The sequence below is a fragment of the Cyrtonyx montezumae genome, unplaced genomic scaffold (assembly GCF_038088225.1).
Source record: "Cyrtonyx montezumae isolate F1298 unplaced genomic scaffold, pur_monq_1.0 scaffold_25, whole genome shotgun sequence".
Taxonomy (NCBI): Eukaryota; Metazoa; Chordata; class Aves; order Galliformes; family Odontophoridae; genus Cyrtonyx; species Cyrtonyx montezumae.
In genome coordinates this window covers 7515858-7536273 of record NW_027071992.1, presented here as the reverse complement: position 1 = coordinate 7536273, position 20416 = coordinate 7515858, and the positions used below count along the sequence as shown (strand labels likewise).

The window sequence follows — 20416 nt, the reverse complement described above, 5'->3', positions numbered from 1 at the left end:
CTGGCGACGTGGGACGGTCCCCGGCCCGGCCCCGCGCCCTGCCTCGCCCGCCGGGGTGAAGCCGGGACTCGCTGCCCGCCGACCGCGTCCGCACCGCACCGCACCGCAGGGCGCCGAGGAGCTGGGTGCCGCCGCACCGTCCCTACGGGCGGGGCCGGCGCCGGGCGGTGACGGCGCGCTCCTCCCGCAGCCCCGCGGGCGCGGAGCAGTGAGAGCCGGGTCCGGGTCCGGGTCCGGGGGGCGACGGGCGGGCGCTCGGCGGGGCCATGGCGCTGCGCGCGCGGGCGCTGTACGACTTCAGGTCGGAGAACCCGGGAGAGATCTCGCTGAGGGAGCATGAGGTGCTGAGCCTGTGCAGCGAGCAGGACATCGAGGGCTGGCTGGAGGGCGTAAACAGCCGCGGCGACCGCGGCCTCTTCCCGGCCTCCTACGTGCAGGTGATCCGCGCCCCCGCCGCTGAGCCGCCGCCGCCCGCCCGCTACGCCAACGTCCCCGCCGGCGGCTTCGAGCCGCTGCCGCCGCCCGCCGCCTTCAAGCCGGCCTCGCAGCAGCCCGAGCCCTTCCCGCTGCCGCCCGCCGCCGCCGGGTACCCGTTCCCGCCGGCGCCCTACGGCGGCTCCTACCAGCCCAGCCAGGGCAGCGATGACGACTGGGACGACGACTGGGACGACAGCTCCACGGTGGCGGACGAGCCGGGGGCCCTGAGCAGCTCCTACCCCGACTACGAGGCGGCGGGCGGCGGCGCGGCGCCGGGCCGATACCGGCTGTCCACGCGCTCCGACCTGTCGCTGGGCTCCCGCGGCGGCGGCCATCCCGCGGGACACCCGCACCCGTCCAGCGGCGGCGGCGGCGGGGCCAAGAGCACGGCCACGGTGAGCCGCAACCTCAACCGCTTCTCCACCTTCGTCAAGTCGGGCGGGGAGGCCTTCGTGCTGGGCGAGGCGTCGGGCTTCGTGAAGGACGGGGACAAGCTGTGTGTGGTGCTGGGCCCCCGCGGCCCCGAGTGGCAGGAGAACCCCTACCCCTTCCAGTGCTCCATTGAGGACCCCACTAAGCAGACCAAGTTCAAGGGCATGAAGAGCTACATTGCCTACAAGCTGGTGCCCAGCCACACCGGGCAGCAGGTGCACCGTCGCTACAAGCACTTTGACTGGCTGTACGGGCGCCTGGCCGAGAAGTTCCCCGTCATCTCTGTGCCCCACCTGCCCGAGAAGCAGGCCACCGGCCGCTTCGAGGAGGACTTCATCTCCAAACGTCGCAAAGGCCTGGCCTGGTGGATGGACCACATGTGCAGCCATCCTGTGCTGGCACAGTGCGATGCCTTCCAGCACTTCCTCACATGTCCCAGCACTGATGAGAAGGCCTGGAAGCAGGGCAAGCGCAAGGCTGAGAAAGACGAGATGGTGGGTGCCAACTTCTTCCTGACCATCAGTGTCCCCACCGGCCCTGGGGCTGTCCTGGACTTGCAGGAGGTGGAAAGCCAGGTAGATGGCTTCAAAGCCTTCACAAAGAAGATGGATGAGAGTGCCCTGCAGCTCAATCACACTGCCAATGAGTTTGCCCGCAAACAAGTTACTGGTTTCAAGAAGGAATACCAGAAAGTGGGGCACTCCTTCAAGTGCCTCAGCCAGGCATTTGAGCTGGACCAGCAGGCCTTCTCGGCTGGCCTCAACCAAGCTATAGCCTTCACTGCAGAAGCCTATGACACCATCGGGGACCTGTTTGCAGATCAGCCCCGACAGGACCTAGATCCCGTGATGGATTTGTTAGCGCTGTATCAGGGGCATTTGGCCAACTTTCCAGACATCATCCATGTCCAGAAAGGTAACATCATTATATATTTTATAAAATGGTAGTTTCACAAATGGGTGCTGTGCAGACAGATACAGGAAGCAGCAGCAGCTAAATGTGCTATGTCTGGCTTTCTGGCCTTGGGTTAAACATTTCCATGTTTACTCAGGTAAGCTGTTGCTAAAAATACCCAAAACACATCAATGGCAGCTTTCATTCTGTGCCAGAGGTGCAGGCTTTGGTGAGAATTGTATTTGTCAGAGGTTACTTAGTTTGGCAGCAGGTCACTTGAAAGAATCTACATCTACCTGCATGACTGATACATTAAACATCAGTGAGCTTGTTTGTAACTCCCAGTATGAAAACATCTCTTTCTGTTTGATGTAAGTTAGTTATCTTAGATCTCCAGTCTAACAGATAATAAATCAGAATCAGTCTGAAGATGCAGATACTCCAGTTGACCACCTAGTTTGCAGTGCGCATGGTGCTACTTGCTTTTTGCAGTGTCAGGCATTCAGATGAGCTGCTTAAAGCTGTTGGTATTTGTGAGTTTAGCCATGCATTAAAACTCTCTTCATGCCTTTGTGAGGATAATGATCGCTGCTCGTAGTTGGAGTTTTTCATACTTTGTCCTAATTATAATGGAAAAAATGTTGCTCACCTGTTACCATTTCAGCAACTTTCTGACTGAAGTTTGCTTCTGGAGGTCACGTCGCTGTTTGTGTATCACTGGGAGGAAAGAAACACCAAGAGTGAAAGAATCATCTGCTAGATAACTAGGGTCACTTATTCAGTGCTCTGTTCAGCTTCTGTTTTCTGAACATGTGTAGATGATATCCCTGCTGTGAGCTTAATGTTATTCATATGTTTGTCACCATTGCGAGAAGAACAGCCCATCATTCATTCTTTTTGCTGTTACATTCTTGACCTGTGGCTTTCAACTCAAAGATCATAGGTACAGAGACAGAAGAACATTACCTGTCATGTAAAGAAATTGATGTGCTTAATAGTTATCTGACAAAATGTAAGAGCTTCTTTTCAGGAATTATTTTGTAGATCTGTAAGTGTTGGTCTCTATCCTGAGACGCAGAGCTTTATCTGTGGCCCATGGTGAATCAGTCTGTCCGGCCCTTACGAGACTTTCTGAAGTGCTAGAAAACTTGAGTTTTATGGTAAAATGATCAGAAGAGTTTTTTCAGCATCACAATGCATTATTGCTGGGGAAATCTCAGGAGGAAGAATTGATAAATGCATGCAGTTTATTGTTTAAGGAAGTAAATGTTTAATTTAAAAGCAAATGCATTAAGTTTAGATTTTCATTCTCCTGTTTAATCTTGAAATCGTTGAGTGGAAACTTCAATAATCCTGACATTGTTTTGAGGCGAAAATGGAAGAGTGCAATCTGACCTTTCACGATTTGTTGTGCTGGCTGGTGTGTCATTGTACTCTGATAACAGCTCTTAAATATTTTAAATTTGGAGAGAAGGGAGACCTTGGCAATGCCTCACATTTGGAAGTAGACTATTTTAAAGTGAGATCTCAAATAATGGTAGGATTCTGTGTAAGTTTCTGGAAGGGATCAAAGGGAAAGATTATTTACTGGGTGGAATAAAGCAGTAGATTGTATATACTATTCAAAATTTATATCCTGAAGTTGTTAGACTATGTAGAAGTTCACACTGTTGTAGTATTTTTGGAGGCTCTACTTTGAGAAGAGTATGGGGAATAATATATGCTTGACTCAACCCACATTTCCTACAGATTGCACATCACTGTTTCTTTTTCAGTTCTGTTTGAATTTAAACACACTGGTTATGTTTACCTTCTTAAACTGGGGAAGATTTATTGAAATGAGCTTCCACTAGTACAGTGCGTGAGCGTGACATATGTTGAGTTATTTGTGCCAGAAGACTGTCCTGGAGCTGGTTGGAGGAACATACCGCCAATCTGTGTGCATGTGTTAGTGCTCCTGTGCCTCTGGGCCAACACTGCCTTCAACAGAATGTTATCCCTTGTACGTATTTGTGATTAGAAAATAGTTTGAGTTTGGAAGGTTGGTCTCCTGGGTCACCTCAGGAATAATCACAGGAATAATCACCACAGGAATAGGTTTAGAGTTGGGTTATGCATATGCAGATGTTGTTGTTCCCCGTGTGAGAGATAAACAAAAGGAAATTTGAGTAAAAATTTTTTTTATCCAATTTGTTGCTGTTTCATTACTCTAAAGAGTTAACAAGGTATAGTTTTCATTTCCAAATTGTGAACTCTGATGAAAACATGAACCATTTGGTCTTCTTGCAACATAAGACCTTTCTTTTAAATTTATGACCTGGGATAGTTGCCAGTATTTGAGAATTATTATTGTTTTTATGGACCAAACAAAAATCTGTTGGTGATAATAGATGAGCTGAAAACAGAGTTGTGTCCTTCTTTCAGTGTTTTATTTTCTATTATACAATATTTGTGCAGTAAATGACCCAAAAGTGACCTCTGAGGTGGTACACGCAGCAGCCTTTTTTTGATGGATACATTGGCAACATCGGCTTGGCTGTAGAACGAAGTTGCTCCTCCATTTTTTCCTACATAGTGCAACTGTAGGAAAATTTGTTTTGGGTGAAAAGTGAGGCCATTTGTAGATTCTGTTTCTGTTTGCAATAGTGGTTACCAACTGTAGAGGTTCAGGTCAGAATGACACCTACCTGTGCAGCCTGGGCTAGGGAGCTGCTTTGGCTGGGGAGTTGGATGCAATGATCTCTAGAGGTCCCTTCCAACCCCTACAGTTCTGTGATTCCTTTGGACCAAAGGAGGACCAAAAAGAAAGGCTACTGTGCCCAAATCATACCCTGTCTGTGAGTAGAATATTAGAATCCCTCCTCTTGTTAGGGATTTGATTTACTGCAGATGAGCAGCTGCTTGATGTGATTTGGAAGTGTTTTGTGCTGTGAACTTCATGAACTATGCATGTGTGGGGTGTTTAATAATTTCTGCAAAGTTTCTTTGGCAAGAAGGCCAAACAACCTGAACTAGATATAAGAGTCTTCCTGCATTTGGTCTTTATGTGTTCTTCTATAATTAAGAACCAAAGCCACATAAGCTCGCTGTTGCTTTGTCTGTGTGTCATCAGGTAAGTATGTTAGCCACTGTGCTTGTAACTGCTCAGGGATCCAGATATTTCTACATCCTGTCTTGAGAACATCATGCATGATATGAAATGCATGGAAAGGTATTGTTATTTTGGTGTAAACATGAAAATGAATGGACTGTTGGAATATTTTCAAAGTTTTTATTATTATGTTTTAAGTATTCAGTGAGGTGTCAGTAACTCCAGTAGGATATTTTTAAAGATCCCTCTTTTTCTCCTTGTTGTTGAGTACCCAGTATTAAGGAATTTTTTTGTGGGGGAAGGAGGAGTTAAATTTCTCGCTCCAAAAGACACAGAGGAGGGATTTGAACTTCTCTCTCTTGTACCTCAGCTGAGGACCAGCTTGGCTGTGCTTTATGAGAAACCTCATCCAGTTTTGTGTGAGCTCCAGTCCAGGTCTGAAGGTTCATTGGATCGAGCCCTACAGTGAAGGACATAATGGGATGGAAATCCCACAGTTCTATCTGGATGTGCTCAGGAAGAACTTCCCAATGAGACTGGAAGCAGAGCATTTCAATCCCAAGACGCAAATTTCTTACAAACAAGTTGTTGAGATAGATTTTATTTTGAAAACTAAGCACTTATGGGAAAACTGGCCCTTGTAGGAGTACGTGGTGGAAAAGTGCAGTCTCTGAGCATCTAACCACCCATACTTCTAAAAATCTAGTGCCCAACCCCTCAGAGGAAAGTTTGTCTAGCATGCTTATGTGAAATATTCCTGGGCATACCTGTGTTTTGTTTGTTTTTTTTTAATGGAAAATGCAAATTGTTAGATGAATATTTTTTTACTTAGTTTTCTTCGGCCTCTAGCAAAACATTTGTAAAGAGAAGTATTAAGTTTGGTAGGCTTGAAAACTAATCTGCACCTTTGCTTGTCATTTTCTTTTTGTGGAACTAGTGTGTCTTTCAAGAAATAATACATTCAGTTGCTTTAGCCTTGAGAAGACAAGCATCCTGCCATCTTTATATCTATGTTTTTAAGGTCTACTTGTGGAAATTCCCTAGGCAGTTTTGGCAAAATAATTCCTAAACAGTAATTGCTACAGCTCCACTCAACTGACGAGATCTCCTGACTTCCATAATTTTCAGCATAAATGCTCGCTGCAGGCTGCTGCAAGTTCAGGTTCAGGAAATGTATGCACATGTAAGAATTTGAAATGGTGTATGTGTGTATACTGTGTTGGTGTAGTGCATTCTTGAATGATACTTGCTTAGTGAGAGTAGTGAAGTTGTGGGAGTTTGTTTGTTTCCAGTCATCTTTGAGGAATTACTGTAATTGGACTCTTTTTTTTTTAAATTGATTTCTGAAAGTAGAAGAAGCAGTGGCTAACTTTATATTTCATCTCTGCTTTCCAGAATCCTTCTTTATCTTTTTTTTAATTTTGTTAAAACTAATTAAATTTCTGGTTACAATTTTTGCTAAACATACTTGAAAAAGTAGTTTACATACTCTCTTAGGATGTAAGTGGTACACCAAGATCTAAAGTAATTAATTTAAGAATATCTGAATGACACATTTACTTCTTGATCACTGATAATGAGAAGTAAAATAATGCAAATGTCCTTATTGGCTTGAAGCAAATTTAATTCTGCATGTTGGCTCTAAAAATGTGATGGGTGTTGTTTTAGAATAAGTTAAAAAATTGGGGGTAAAAGAAACCCCAAAACATTCCAGCTGTTAATGCATTGGAATTTCAAGCATGGAAAAACCCCAAACAGCACTGAAACCTGGAATTCTCTGTGGTGTTTTTAGCAATTCTTGTGGGAAGGGGAGGAGGAGGAGGGCTTGGTGTGTCAGTGAGTGAATAAGGCCTAATATTAAATTCATGCCCAATATTATATAAGACAATGTAAAAGCGGTGCTCTTTTGTGTGCTTGAATAGCCCATTAAATTTGTTGTAGATAGTTGTTCTTTTCTCTATTTTCCCTTTTATCCACCTTTTTCTCCCACAGACACATACACCTTGCATGGGGTTCAACTCAGTTAACTTCAGTGCCTGAAAGCTGGGCATGGAATCCTAGCCAGGTGACTCCTGTAACAGAAAAAAAGATTGATACTAGTGTTTCACGTGCTTAAGGACTTTGATATACAATAATCAATTGTCTTAGGATGACTGTTGCCATCTCTCTCAGCTTTGCTATTACAAGAAATATGTGACATTTGTATACTTGCTGCCTGAGTCACCAGTTTCAACCTCCCAGTGCTTGAAAACATCCTAAAGGAAATAGATGTTTAGGTGGCTAAATACTGAAAAAAAATCCTCTTGTTTAGTACCAGTGTAAAGTTACAGTTTCTTTGGTGTCTGTAAAATGACACAGAGGCCAACAATGGGCAAGACTGAAATTGAGCAATGCCGTTTATTTCTAGCGGCTTAAACAGAAATCAGACCTCTGTGTTCTATCTGCCAAAAAATTACATGTGTCTTTTTCTAGCCAATAGGCTAGAAAAATCTTGACCAGAGCTCAGACTTTCAGTTTTGACTGCAGGCAGTGGATTCCCTTGAGTTCTTGCTAACCATAAGCGTTAGAGCTTTGTCTACTTGAAAGACCTTGAGAACAGGTAGAGAGTGTCATGACAATGCAGAAATTAAAGTAGAAATTACTTTGTAAAAGAAGGAAGGAACTTTATTTCAAAGATTGTGTAATAGCTTTTCACCTTGAAGTTTCTAAGAATCTAGATGGTGAAGAAGGGTTTGTTGTCCCCCTACATCTGGGAAATTTTCAGGTCATGCTAGAAGGACTTCTGTGAAGACAGGGATTACCAGAATTAGTATACATAAAACAGAAAGCAAGTCCTAGAGCTCTTCCAAGTTTTTTTAATCACATCAGTACCAAACAAGCTGGCTGATTTTTCTGTTCTGTAAGTCACCTTTGAAACAAGGACATGTTTCAGCCTTTCCAACATCTTTTCCATGACTTCATTGTTCAACTTTGTTTGAACAGTTAAAATGCCAAGTTAATGTGTGCAGACTGTATAAACTCATCCAGATGGTACCTTACTATTTTTGAATTGCCTCATTCAAATAGCAAAGATTGGAAATTTTAATTAAAAAAAAAAAAATGATATCACATTTGGCTTAGCCCCCAAAGCATTTGCCTTATCAACAGACCAGAGCAAATAAATAGCAAATGCTTTCTGCGCAGTCTTATATGTATCCTTAATGAAGGCCATGAGGATGAAATGCAATAAAATTTATTTTAAAAACACTAAAAATGCATTTTAAAATTTTGAGTGAAATGCCTCATGAAATTGGTGATAATATATGTAATTTAACAGTCTGCTCAGGTTTTCTCGGTGTCTTTGGGCTGTCCAGCCTTTGTAGGCAACTTCTCTAGTTGTGATGAGCTAAGCTGCTCTTTTCATGTCTGCATGGAATGTGGAAAGTATTGTGAAAAGCAGGCTAATGCTTTGGCTTCCCTTGGTTGTTTGTATTGCAAGGAGGCGTCTTCTTCACTTTGTCCTCACAGAGATGCTGCATACAGGTTTCTAAGAGAGAACATGTAAATGCGCTAGGGAAAAATGGAGCAGGATCTGCATTTGATTTACATCTTCACTCTTCTCATATGAAGTTATGTGAAGTAGCCATACATGCTATATTTATTCATTCTAGGACAGTTGTTGAACTATGCAGATGATGGTGGGCAATCAGACACCATGAACTGTGCTCACTTTTAACGTCACCTGCCTTTTTTGAGAAAAATATCCAAAAGCAGATCTTTTGAAGCAGAGATATGAGAACAAGTAAAATCTGCATTTATATTTTTCTTGATAGTTTTGTGATACAGTTATCGATATACTTTTTAACTTACATTCTCCTTTCCATACATATCCCGTAAAATTCAAGAACATTTTGAAGCTACTGTGTATTATTGTGTGGCTTATATCAGCTTTGGCAATACCTTATATTCATCCTGTATAGATTTGGAGTGCTTGTTGCCATTCTTGAATATAAGCTCATAAGGTATGCTTAAAGTCACTGAAAAGTTTTGTCTGAGTACTTGTGCCAGTTGCAATTGCTTTCGTTTTTAAATGCCTGTCCAGAAACTGTTCAGTTACTTACATAGTGTTACTTGCTTTTTTGAAGGGCAGACGTATTGTATTTCTAACAACCAGTTTGATTTTACAGTTCATGCCTTTCCATACTGTTAGCATCAGCTGAAGTGCTGTGGAAGCAAGCCTCCTTAAATTGGAGATAGCTTGTACTTTCCAGCAGTTCCGTGTTTGAATTGGGTAAAGCCTGTGTTAAGGAATGTTTGCCTCTCCAACTGTGATGCAAAATGCTATGTTTGTGATAATGGAAAGCACTGGACACCATTTAGCTGGATCAGATTTCTGCTGACAGGTCTTCTCACAGGTATCATTGTAGGTAATGTATAGTCAGAAGGAGCACTTGCAAGTACGTGCTGCAGTGCTAGAATATGGTTAGTTGTTTGCAGAAAATGCTGTCTGTGTACCATAAATATATTTTAAAACTGCCACATCAAACCTTTAAAAAAATAACCTTCCAACAAGTTTTGCACAATTTTTACGTAGCAGTGTGTGTTCTGTTAATGAGATTATGCAGAGTGGTAGATGCTTGCAATTTAATTGTGTTTGTGTCCTTTGTTTCACCATCTTGCTCTCACCTCCTGCTATCAGCATTTTTAAAGGCAAACTGTGGCATGTGTAACATCCTTGCTGGAACTGCTAGATTTATCTAGGCAAATCCAGAGGCAGTGAGCACCTTGCCAGTGTGATCACATCAACCTTTTGGAGACCCAGGACATACTCAAGTGTGATAACAGTCCTTGTTTCACTGCATAAATAGATGGGCCATACTCTTCCAATATGTGCACACCAGTTCACAGCTATATGCTGAATAATGTAATCAGATCTTAAGTATGGCATTTATTTTATTTTTTTAAGATTGCATTTAGGCATGTATAGTATCCATTAGCACTGTGCATTCTAACACCATCATTAATCAGTACGTAGGAATTAAATCAACGTGCATGCTAAAACTACCAGAGACTGGAATTTGTCATGTTTCTGAAATCAATGGAGAAGACTGCTTTGTTTTTGCATGGTATCTGCACTGTGTAAACCAGAGCATGGTTTTATATGAACTGAAAAATACCTGTGAGTGGCAGCTTTCAATGAGCTTTGCAGCAGGGTAGCTGGAAGAGCAAATGGTTCTGTCTGACATAATGCTGAGGTCTGTCAGTGTTAGCCTAGACATTAGCAGAACCTTGTGATTTGTGAGCCTAAATTTATGGTACAATCTTATTCAACTCTGATTTTTTTTTTTAATCAACGGGCAAAGAAGTAATAAAAAGTGATTCCTGCTTATCCTTAACTGTTGTTAAGCTGCATTTAACTGTTGTTAAGCTGCATTTTCTAAAAGCATTAAAGCCACTTTCCCATATGTGTACAAACCCTTTTGGTACTAAAGTAATCATCGTTTTAAATATTTTGCTTTTATATTTCCAACTTTCAGGATGAAAAATCAAAGCATCCTTAAGAGTTTTCCTCCATCAAGGAGAAGAATGTCATCACTGAATTAGAAAGCTTGATTTTGAAAACTCTTGTGTTGACACTTTCAGAAAACACAAGTGACTTCCTTATTTTGCCTTTGATGATGAAGATTGCTTGCTTTTTGCTGTTTAAAACTCTTAAAACCAGATTTCAAACTAGGGGGTTGTTCCTTCATTAGTTACAGTAATGCTGCATTTTCCTGTGACCTTCTTTTATGCAGCTAAGTCTGTACTGGTGGAGGCTTCTGCTTTTAATTTCAGGGGAACTCCCATTATACTGCTTTTCATTCTAAATCTCGCCAGAAAATGTGAAGAATTTGCAGAATCTCAATTTAGTGTGGGCTCCTTTTGTTAATCTGTGCTAACAGCATTCGTAAGCAAATACTCTGTCAGTGTAATAGAATCTCTATTCTGCTACTCATTATTTCATCATTTTGATCTGAACCAAGAGAGGGAAGTTTTGGGGCTTGCTTGAGAGTGGGATTCCTTGTGAGATGCAATCCCATCTGGTGCTGCTGCTCCTTTCTGTGTGTTGGAGTTCATCATCATGTAGCCATGGGCTGAACTGATTGGAAGTGCTGAGCCACCAGTAATGCCAAGCCCAGTGGGGTTTGCTCCCCTCCAGGCCCAATGCAACTCTGTGAATTAGCTCATGGCTCTTGTCCTCATGCAATGTGTAAGTGGAATGGTGGCTCAGCTTGGCAGCTGTCAGCCTGGTGTTGGGACACCTGTTCCTTTCAGGGTTGTTTGTTTTAGGAGAGTAAAAGCTGCACCTACATGTATGTGGGCTGCCTGGGTTTTGCTGCCAGTGTTTCAGCAGAGAGCTGTAGTTAAAAAACCTTTATTATCAGGTTCCGTAGTAAGGAAAGAGTAAACTCATTTCTAGTTTTTCTGTCTTTGCATCCTTTTATGAAAGCCACTGAAAGCAATGTGAGATACGTCATTTTGCCCTTCTTTTTACAGATCATGTCTCATAACTGAAGTAAAGCAAAGGGAGTTGGTGTTTGAAGCTCTCCATTCAGTAGTGAGTAGTGTGCTTTAAAGACAACTGTAAATGCCTGTGTTGGGCAATTTAATATGATGGGCACTTGAATGGCATGGAAACACAAGTTATTTTGCTTCCTAGTAAGTGATGCTTCTAACCTTATTTTGTTGTTTGCAGACAGTTGGAAGATTAAAAAGCAAAACTGAATGTATTACACAGGTCATTGCATTGTTACAGGATTTCTCAGATAAAACTGCTGAATGATCCTCTTTGTTAAACCCCTGAGATTCTGTAGAGAACACAGTGTTTTCTGACTTCAGCTTTCTTCCCTCATGAAGGAGCCGTCCTTCAGAGGAACCTTTGTACTTTGACATAAATTCTTGGGGGAGGCTTTCTCACCAAAGCTTGTTGGCCAGAGGACTTCTCAAAGGAGGCATTCAGAAGCCTGTTGCTCATTGTTTGTGCCACACTTACCACTGGTACAAAGGCCAGAACAATCATGCTCCCCAGATTTTTTCACTCTGCCAATTTTATGGCTACTGTCTTTCTCAGTGCCATTTATGAATGGAGTAAATGTGTATTTGTGTTTGGGGCAGCTGGTGTCTATGTGCCACATTCCCATTGCTGCTTCTCACCTGCAGCAGGGCCAGAAGCTCCCATGATGCCAAGGCTAAGTGGTGAGAGCAGAGCAGCACGTGGCTTTTCCCCCCTACCCACTTTAAAGATAGATTTCAGAACAGTCTTCTCAGAAATGCATCAGAAAGAAGCACAGAGCTAACTTCTTTCCGCCTGTATCTTCGTGCTTTTTTTTTTTTGTGTTTGTTTTTTATATATTCTCTGGCATGAGGTATAAAGAAAAGAATGACAGAAATGTAGTGTTTGAAGGAAGCTTTGATAGTATCATAACAATTTACATGTATGTCAGTTGCTTGTGAAATAAATCTGTTTGTCTCAGTTTAGCATAGAATCACAGAATCCTAGAGTTAGAAGGGGCTTTTAAAAGATCATCTCATCCAACTCCCCTGCAATGAACAGGGGCAGCTATAGTTAGATTAGGTTGCTCAGAGGCCCGTCCAGCCTGACCTTGAGCATCTCCAGGGACAGAGCACCCATCACCTCTCTGGATAACCTATTCCAGTTCTTCACCACCCTTATTGTAAAAAGAAAAACTTCTTCCATATATCCAATCTGAATCTCCCCTCCTTTAATTTGAAAATAATTCATCTCTAAGTGAAGGAGATATTTGAATATATGTAGTTACAATTCTAGTATCTTAAAAGTTATCTTCCTTTCTTATGCAGTCTAGGTAAATTTTTAAGTTCATTATTTTGGAATGAAACACTGAAAGCATTGATACATTGGTGATGCACGTTCTAGAGCGTGACTCTGAGATGCAGGCTTCCCTAACTTCACAGATCCTCACTGCTGCTGGACATGTTGTGTTTTAGCCATCTGATCTCAAATTGCAAGCCCATAGGCAGTACTGCTGTATGAATTTAAATCACTGCTATTTAGATTGCAGATTCTTAGATCTTTTTCAGAAAAGAGAGATACAGTTTTGAGCAGTATCAGTAATGACTGCTTCTATTCGTGAAGAATTGAGTAACCCCAGCCATGAAACAGATATCAGTTGTACTAAGCACTGTAGAAATACAGAGCAAAAAGGGGCACCTGCCCAGAGAATTCCCTTTCTTGAGGCTTCTCTTCGTTTGGATTCGTGACTCCATGTGCAGTTGTTGGATTTTCCCTGCTGTCTGCTGTATGCAGATTCCAAAGCTGACATTCATGTGCTGCTTCAGTGGGTGGAACTGGGCCATGGGAAGTTGTTCTCATGAGCTCTGAGTCCTGAAGACTTCTGCATTCTGGTGACAGTGCAGGCTGCAGCCTGGGCCAGCATTGTGTATGCTAAGTGTGAGGAGCCAGGCTAGGGCTGATCATTGGCTGGCAGCTGATCGTATGTCATTTGTTCTTACCCATTCCCAATGGATAAACGTGGGCTTAGAGATTTGTATACCTCCATGTGATATGATCCACATTTTGCCTTTGGTGCACATGCTTACAGAATGCAGGACAGTGAGTACATGCTTATGTATAGGCTTGAACCAAACCTTGGTTGACTGCTCACTCAATCTCATTGCATTTTTGAGTGTGATAAAACTGCAGTTGATCGGAAACTATGTTGTTTGACTCGAACCAAAGTGCTCTCAGGTTGAAGGTTATTTTTTTTATTTGATTTTCCTGAATGTGTTCGATTTTTTTCTGCCTGATTGCAATCTCATGCTTGTATGACCAACTTCCTTACTCAATACACTTCCTTTTTTTGCCTAGTAACTCCTCTGCACCTTTTTAAATTGTTATTTTTATAGTGTGTTTCACAGCTTGGGATATTTATTTCTAGCAGAATCTTTGTTACAGTCTCTGTCTTCATGGCTGCTGGCACGTTGCTATGAATGTTCCTTGTTAAACATGTTCATATCATCTGTCTTTGTCTAATCTCATACTTCAATGGAGGTACTGAAACCTGTGAGTTTCTAAAAGCCCTTAGCAGCATTGAGTAAGCACTGCTGTCTGCTTAACGTAAGGCTTTGCGGTGATGAAAAACAGCATTCATATCTGCTCTTCCCTACCTTTAAGAACACTAATAGATGGAGCACAGCTTTTTGCAGTGTCTGCAATCCAAGCTGTTTTTGCTGATTGAGAAGTAGCCCTGGTCCCTGAAACCTGACAGAAAAGCTTTTAATCAGACCAGAAGGTTTTAACGCAAAGGGAAACATACAAGTTTCAGTAAGCATCAATGAATGTCAGTGGGTACCATTTTTTCCTCTCATGGAGGAATTCAGTGGCACTTTCTCGTCTGATGCCATTTTGTCATAGTGCCCCTCTGCTGCCATCTGTCACACAGCAACAAAATGTAACAGAACATTGGTGGGAAGGTTCAGCCTCTACTGCCATACCACCACTGACTCCCTCCGATGATGTCGTGAGCCAGCAGAATAAGGCAGTAAGCATTACTTTCAGAGCAGCACTCATAAATGAGTGCATCGGTGCTTTTTCCCTAATGTGTGAAAAAGCCTTCTCTAGTTCTGCCAGAATTCTGTTTGTATGATTTTGTATGTTTCTTTCTAAATATACCTTTCTGTTGTGGATCATCCAAACCAGCACTTGATGTTCAGATCTTTGAATCCAGAAACCAGGAGAGTAGAATGGAATGTGTGGAAGGGACCTGCAGAGATCATCATACCAGCATGCAGGGTCTGTTTCCAGCATGATCAGCCCCAGACACAGGACCAGGAGGTGCAGGTGTGGGTGAGAGGGTCAGGAGTGGCTGGCTGGGCCAACGAAAGCACTGTTGTTACTGTTAGTACAGCTTGCAAAGCTGTGCAAGCTAATAACACCTTTTTCGTAAGATTTGCTGAACTGAAGTTTGCAAGCTTCAATAGATGCTGAATTAGTGAAATATTCTATTTTTAAATGTTTTTATTATTGATTTTTTTATGATTACTTTTTAAATAAAACGGTTTTTTTTCTGTGTTTGGGGAAGATTCACTGATTCAACAAAAAATAAATACATTTCTTTATGAAGTTATCTTAAGGTTAATTTTTATTTTTTAAGGTTAAGATTTTACTGATAATACAGCACGTCATTTAGAGGTATATGAAGAAGAAACAAAAGGAAGTCTCAGCTTGAGTGTATGTATAATCTCTAGCTATGGTCTGCACAGATGTTAAAGGCATCTCCGCTATAATAATGCATGAAAATGTCTGTGTTATGAGAACTGTATTAATGGCAGCAAGTTTTCCCTTCAGATTTCTTTCTCTAATTATAAATTATTATTATTTTTTTTAGTTGGCAAAAAAAATAAGTCATAATGTACAATATTTATAGTCTGGAGGAACTGTTTGGTGATTAGCATGGTTCTTATTGATGTAAAATAATCAGAAGATTATGCATACCCCATGAACTTAGTTGTACTTTCAGCTGCTGATGCTGTAAATTTCAGTATTTTTTCTTCCAGTTTAGTCATTCTAGAAATAACATCTCAAGGTTGTTTCCCACATCACAACCAAGGAGTTGTCATATTTATTTAACCAGCTGGTTCCCAGTAAGTCCCAAATTTCATTTTTTTTCACAGCCTTGCATAGATTCCTCCAATGCAGACAGAATGCAGAAGGAAAAAAAAAAAAAAACCTGCTAAGTGGATTTTTGTTAGCAGAAAGAAACGTCCTTTTTGTAGAAGAGAGGGTTCAATGTTTTTTACATTGTGTCCTGCCTCGCATATTACTGTCTTTGAAGGAGAAATCACAACCTTTTGGCATAGTCTCATGAGCTGCTGGCTCCCTGTGGAGGGGTTTTTTGATCTTGTTTTTGGGGCTGGAGATGGTGAGGTCCACATGCTGTAGCAGCTGGTGCCAAATTTTAGCTATCATGCCTGAGGGCCATGGCATCAGGGAAGGTGCAGGCAGGTCAAGCTTTACCAACCACCCTGCAGCATCCTGGAGGCCATTGGTCAAATACTTCCATGTTCTGTGATACAGTCTTTGATCTAAACTTGCTTTGCTTATAACTTTCCTGTCACAGTGGCAGGAGTGGTTCCTGTGGTCTTACTGCAAACCAGGGAGTTTCTGAAGCTCCTGAAGCACATACCAAGTCTGAAACTCTTTCTGGGGTCCACCATATCATCAGGTATTTTAACTTGCCTCTAGAAAGAGTACGCAGTGGTCAGGCATTGCAGCCGGCTGCCCAAGGAGGTGATGGAGTTCCCATCACTGGCAATATTTAAGGGGCATATGGACGTGGTACTTAGGGGCATGGTTTAGTGCTGAACACAGTGGTTAAACTTAGGGATCTAGAAAGTCTTTTCCCACCTAGAAGATTCTGTGTGTCTGTGACCATAGGGATGGGAAAAGGAGCAAACTGCACTGGGCTGTAAGAAATGCTGGAGCAATAGGTGTTCAAAATATCTAGTTAATAGCCATAGGAAGGAAAGAATGGAAGATGGTGTTACCACAGAAGAATGTCTTCATTGGTGAATAGTGTTTAGAACATAAAGGGATTCAGGCTGATAAGAAGACAAAATTACTCCCCCAGTAGAAATACTGAGGTTACCCTCCTTTAAATACGGAGGTAGGGGGTTTCTATGTAAGCTTGCTGACTCCCTTCACTGCAGGAAGTACAGAAAAGCGTTTCTTCAAGGCAGTGTAAAGAGAGTCCTGTCCGTGAACTGTAGTCATTTGTATGATATAAAGAGTAGTACAAAAGAGGAAGTCATTTGAAACATTACAGCTGGAATCATAGAGACATAGAGCAGCTTACGTTAGAAGGAATTTTAAATATCATCCATCTCTGACCCTTGTGCTCTGGGCAGGTTTGCCAGCCTCTAGATCAGGCTGGCCAGGGCCCCATCCAACCTGTTCTAGAACACCTCTAGGGATAAAAGTTATGACAAATACCCATAATGAACATCTTTTTGGAGAAGACTAAAACTGTATTGGTCTGACTGCTCTTAGTTTTATGAATAAGAACATAATAACTAAGGCAAATAAATTACTTTTCTGGGAAATTGAGCTCATGAAAATTACTATTTAAGATTAATCTTGGTGTTCTATGTGGCTGCGTTTGGTGAAGTTTTTGATACTAACATCAACTGTTTGGAAGAGGAAGGCTCTTTTGCTCTATCTTTTAGTACCTCTTACAAGACTGTTATTTCTGCCTGGACTTCAAAGATGCAGAAATAAAATTCTAGATTCTCTGGTCATCAATAATAATTTTGGGGTACCTATACTGTAGAAGCAGAACGATTCACAGTTATTTTGTGTATTGAGATCTTTTGATGTTTCACAAAGACTGTGGAAGGGTTCAGTGTTTTAGAAAGACAGACTTCTGAATGATGTTATTTTTCTGGTGTTAGTGCAGGTCTAAATCTAGCTTTTCTACCTTTTTTCGCACTGTTATCAGTTACTCTCTGGAAGACATGATCTGATGTTTTAAGATTGCAAAATAGGCATGTTTTTCACTTATTGACTTCTGCAAACTAAAGCCTTGCTTTTTTAAAATGGTACAATATTCTGTGATCTTTTAGTCTGGAGAAGTTCATCATTCATACGCATAAATGCACTCAGAATAGGCTTTATACCCATTCTTGTTATTAAATCGCTTTGAAGTTCAGCACAGTGTACGCTGTTCTTGTGGTTAAACTCTTGTGTTCTCTTCTTTACACAGGAGCCCTCACCAAAGTGAAGGAAAGTAAGCGGCATGTGGAAGAGGGGAAGATGGAGCTCCAAAAAGCTGAGGGCATTCAAGAACGCTGTAACATTATCTCTTTTGCAACCCTAGCAGAAATTAATCATTTCCACAAAATCCGTGTGAGGGACTTTAAGTCACAGATGCAGCATTTCTTGCAACAGCAGATACTCTTTTTTCAAAAAGTGACACAAAAGCTAGAAGAAGCTCTTCACAAGTATGACAGCGTTTAATCTCTGAACTTTGATGTGTGGACTTTGCTCAGTATGAACATGACTTAAGTGGCAGAACAAACTCTGCTGCTCTTGAAGAGCTATTACCAGTGGTAGATGTGGTACAAGAATGGTTTGTGTTCACTCAGGATCAGGATTTTATCTCTGATTATGTAGAAAGGAAACAGCTATAGGGCTATGTAGTAGAAACAGTACCACGCATTATAACTAAGTTATACTGTGTATGCCTACACTACCATTGTAACTTTTTTGAAATAACGAGTATACTATTTGCCTTATTGCTTTTTGAAACATGGTATTTTAGTGCATACTTTGTAGACCTCAAAACCCTTTGGGTCTTTAAGGAAGTTGGCAAGATAAAAGCCTGCTTCAGCTGCCTTTTTACTTTCCTAGATTTGGATTTCCTGAATTCAAACGATTCTCTGTTTACAGACTCCTACTAGAGCAGCTATGTGATTCTGTGCCTTTAGACTCTATTTTTCCTTTTCTAGTAAGTCACATTTTTATGATTGAATGAATGAAGGGTTGATGCCTATGACAAGAACTGATTATGAAACCTCATATTAACTGGAAAGAAATGAGCTGCCATCCAGTTTGCACAGCAAGTACTGTCTTACAACAAATGTTGGCTCAAAACTTAGAACTTAAATCTATTCAGACTTTCCCTGAAAGTGGAGACTACTTGTTACATGTACTAGGACGTTAAGCACATACACAACAGTACACCACTGAACCCCCTTTCAAAAATGAATATTACACTGAGGGGGATTTTAGTATAAAGCATTACTGTGAGTGGAAATTTGAACTAGCCTAATAACAGTGATGTTTATCATGGGGATATAAACGCAGGCTATGTTGATAGAACTTTTTTGTAAGTAGAAAATTATTTGCTCATTGTTCAGTTGCTAATTCAGTTTAACTTCAGACTTGCATCTACATTGCCTGTTGTCTAAGTTGGGACTCCACTGTGATTCATTAGTCTTAAGGTTACAAATTTTCAGGGATGTTCAGTAATATAAATGATCTGAAATAAGTCTTGGCTGAACTGACCTGGAAAACAGGTGGCATGTTTATGTTTATAACGCTTGTCTTAATTTTTGTATAAATATTTTTGACAAGCAGGGTGCATTTATATATATGTAAACACTATATTTTAAAGAATTTTCTGGCTTATTTCCCTTGAATTAAGTCTGAAGTTTGTGTTTATAACATATTGGTTCCTTTCTTATAGGTCAGTATCAGAAGGTTTTTTTATTTATCCTATTCTTTTTCTCCTAAACAAAAATAACAAAACCTTCCAAGGAGGCAAAATGTTTCTTTCCTTTTTTTTTTTTTTTTAATTACATTAATCACAGATAGATTAAACAAACAAAAACCTGGAAGAGGAAGTTAAGCAATAGTTACTTTAAAGTACAAATCATTTCTCACCTATGCAGCAGAGATGTCCACTTATTTCATTTGATCGTGTTGGGTTCTGTAGCTTTAACCCCACACCTCTGTTTCACAGGAATAAATATGTTTGTTGCTCTGAAAGTAATGCCTTCTATTCCATTGAAACTATAACAAATACAGAGAGCACAATAACACTATTTGTTAGAGGAATTTCCAAGCTAGAGAACTCTTACTTTTCAATACGGTCACCAAGGCTTGCCATGCATTTTTGGTGACCAGGAATAGGAGCCTTCATACTACACTCATATACATTGGAACAAACGGATGACCAAATGTCACTGTTCCCACTGCTGAAACTCAGCACCCACTGCCTCTCTATGCTCATTCCACTGTTCAGGCTTTATAAACATTCTGCAACCATCAATGAATGTCAGGGTGCCATTTTTCTGCATGAAGGAATTCAGTGACACACCTTTGCTTCATCCACACTTCCACATCAGACGTCATTCTGTCAGACTGGGCCTGTGCTGCCATCCTTTGCATGGCAACGACATGTAAGAGAATATTGGTTCAGTTTCTACTGCCGTACCACCAACACTCACCTCCAATGTTGTGGGCCAACATAATAAAACAGGAGGCATTACTTTTGAAGCAGCCTTCATATTCGAATGTGATTTTGGTTTTAAGATTCACCCCAGAGTGTTTGGCAGGTTGCTATATTGACCACTTGTGTTTGGCAGTGCTCCTAGTAGTACCCTAGGAAGTAAAATACAGAATGATGAAGAGGAAAAAATCACAGTGTTTGTAAAAGAAAGGACAATCAGTGAGTAACGAATCCATTTGCAGGCTACTGAAAGGAAGAGTGCTGCAAACATCCGTGTTGACTGTAACATAAGGACCATAATCATAGGGCTGACTTGCTCTTTATCTTTCTCATGGTATTTCATTCTACATTCAGAACTTCCTGTAACAGCTCCAGCTTCCTGAGTTGTTCAATTACCTGAGCCAGCAATGAGCCAGGTTTGAGCTGTTACATGGCTTACGGTTGCTTAAGCCAGATACTGTTTTGTTAAATGATTTTGCAGTAATTAGATCAGACTACAATCAAAGTAATTATG

At 41.3% G+C, this 20416-nt stretch overlaps 1 protein-coding gene across 1 annotated transcript; it reads left to right on the top strand.

Moving 5' to 3' along the window:
* The first annotated feature begins 221 nt into the window (after positions 1-221).
* On the top strand, positions 222-19238 carry SNX18 (sorting nexin 18). Its single transcript, XM_065739865.1, has 2 exons — positions 222-1824; positions 17653-19238. Exons 1-2 carry the CDS (start codon positions 267-269, stop codon positions 17904-17906), a joined length of 1812 nt encoding a protein of 603 aa, XP_065595937.1. The 5' UTR covers positions 222-266; the 3' UTR covers positions 17907-19238.
* The last annotated feature ends 1178 nt before the right edge of the window (positions 19239-20416 follow it).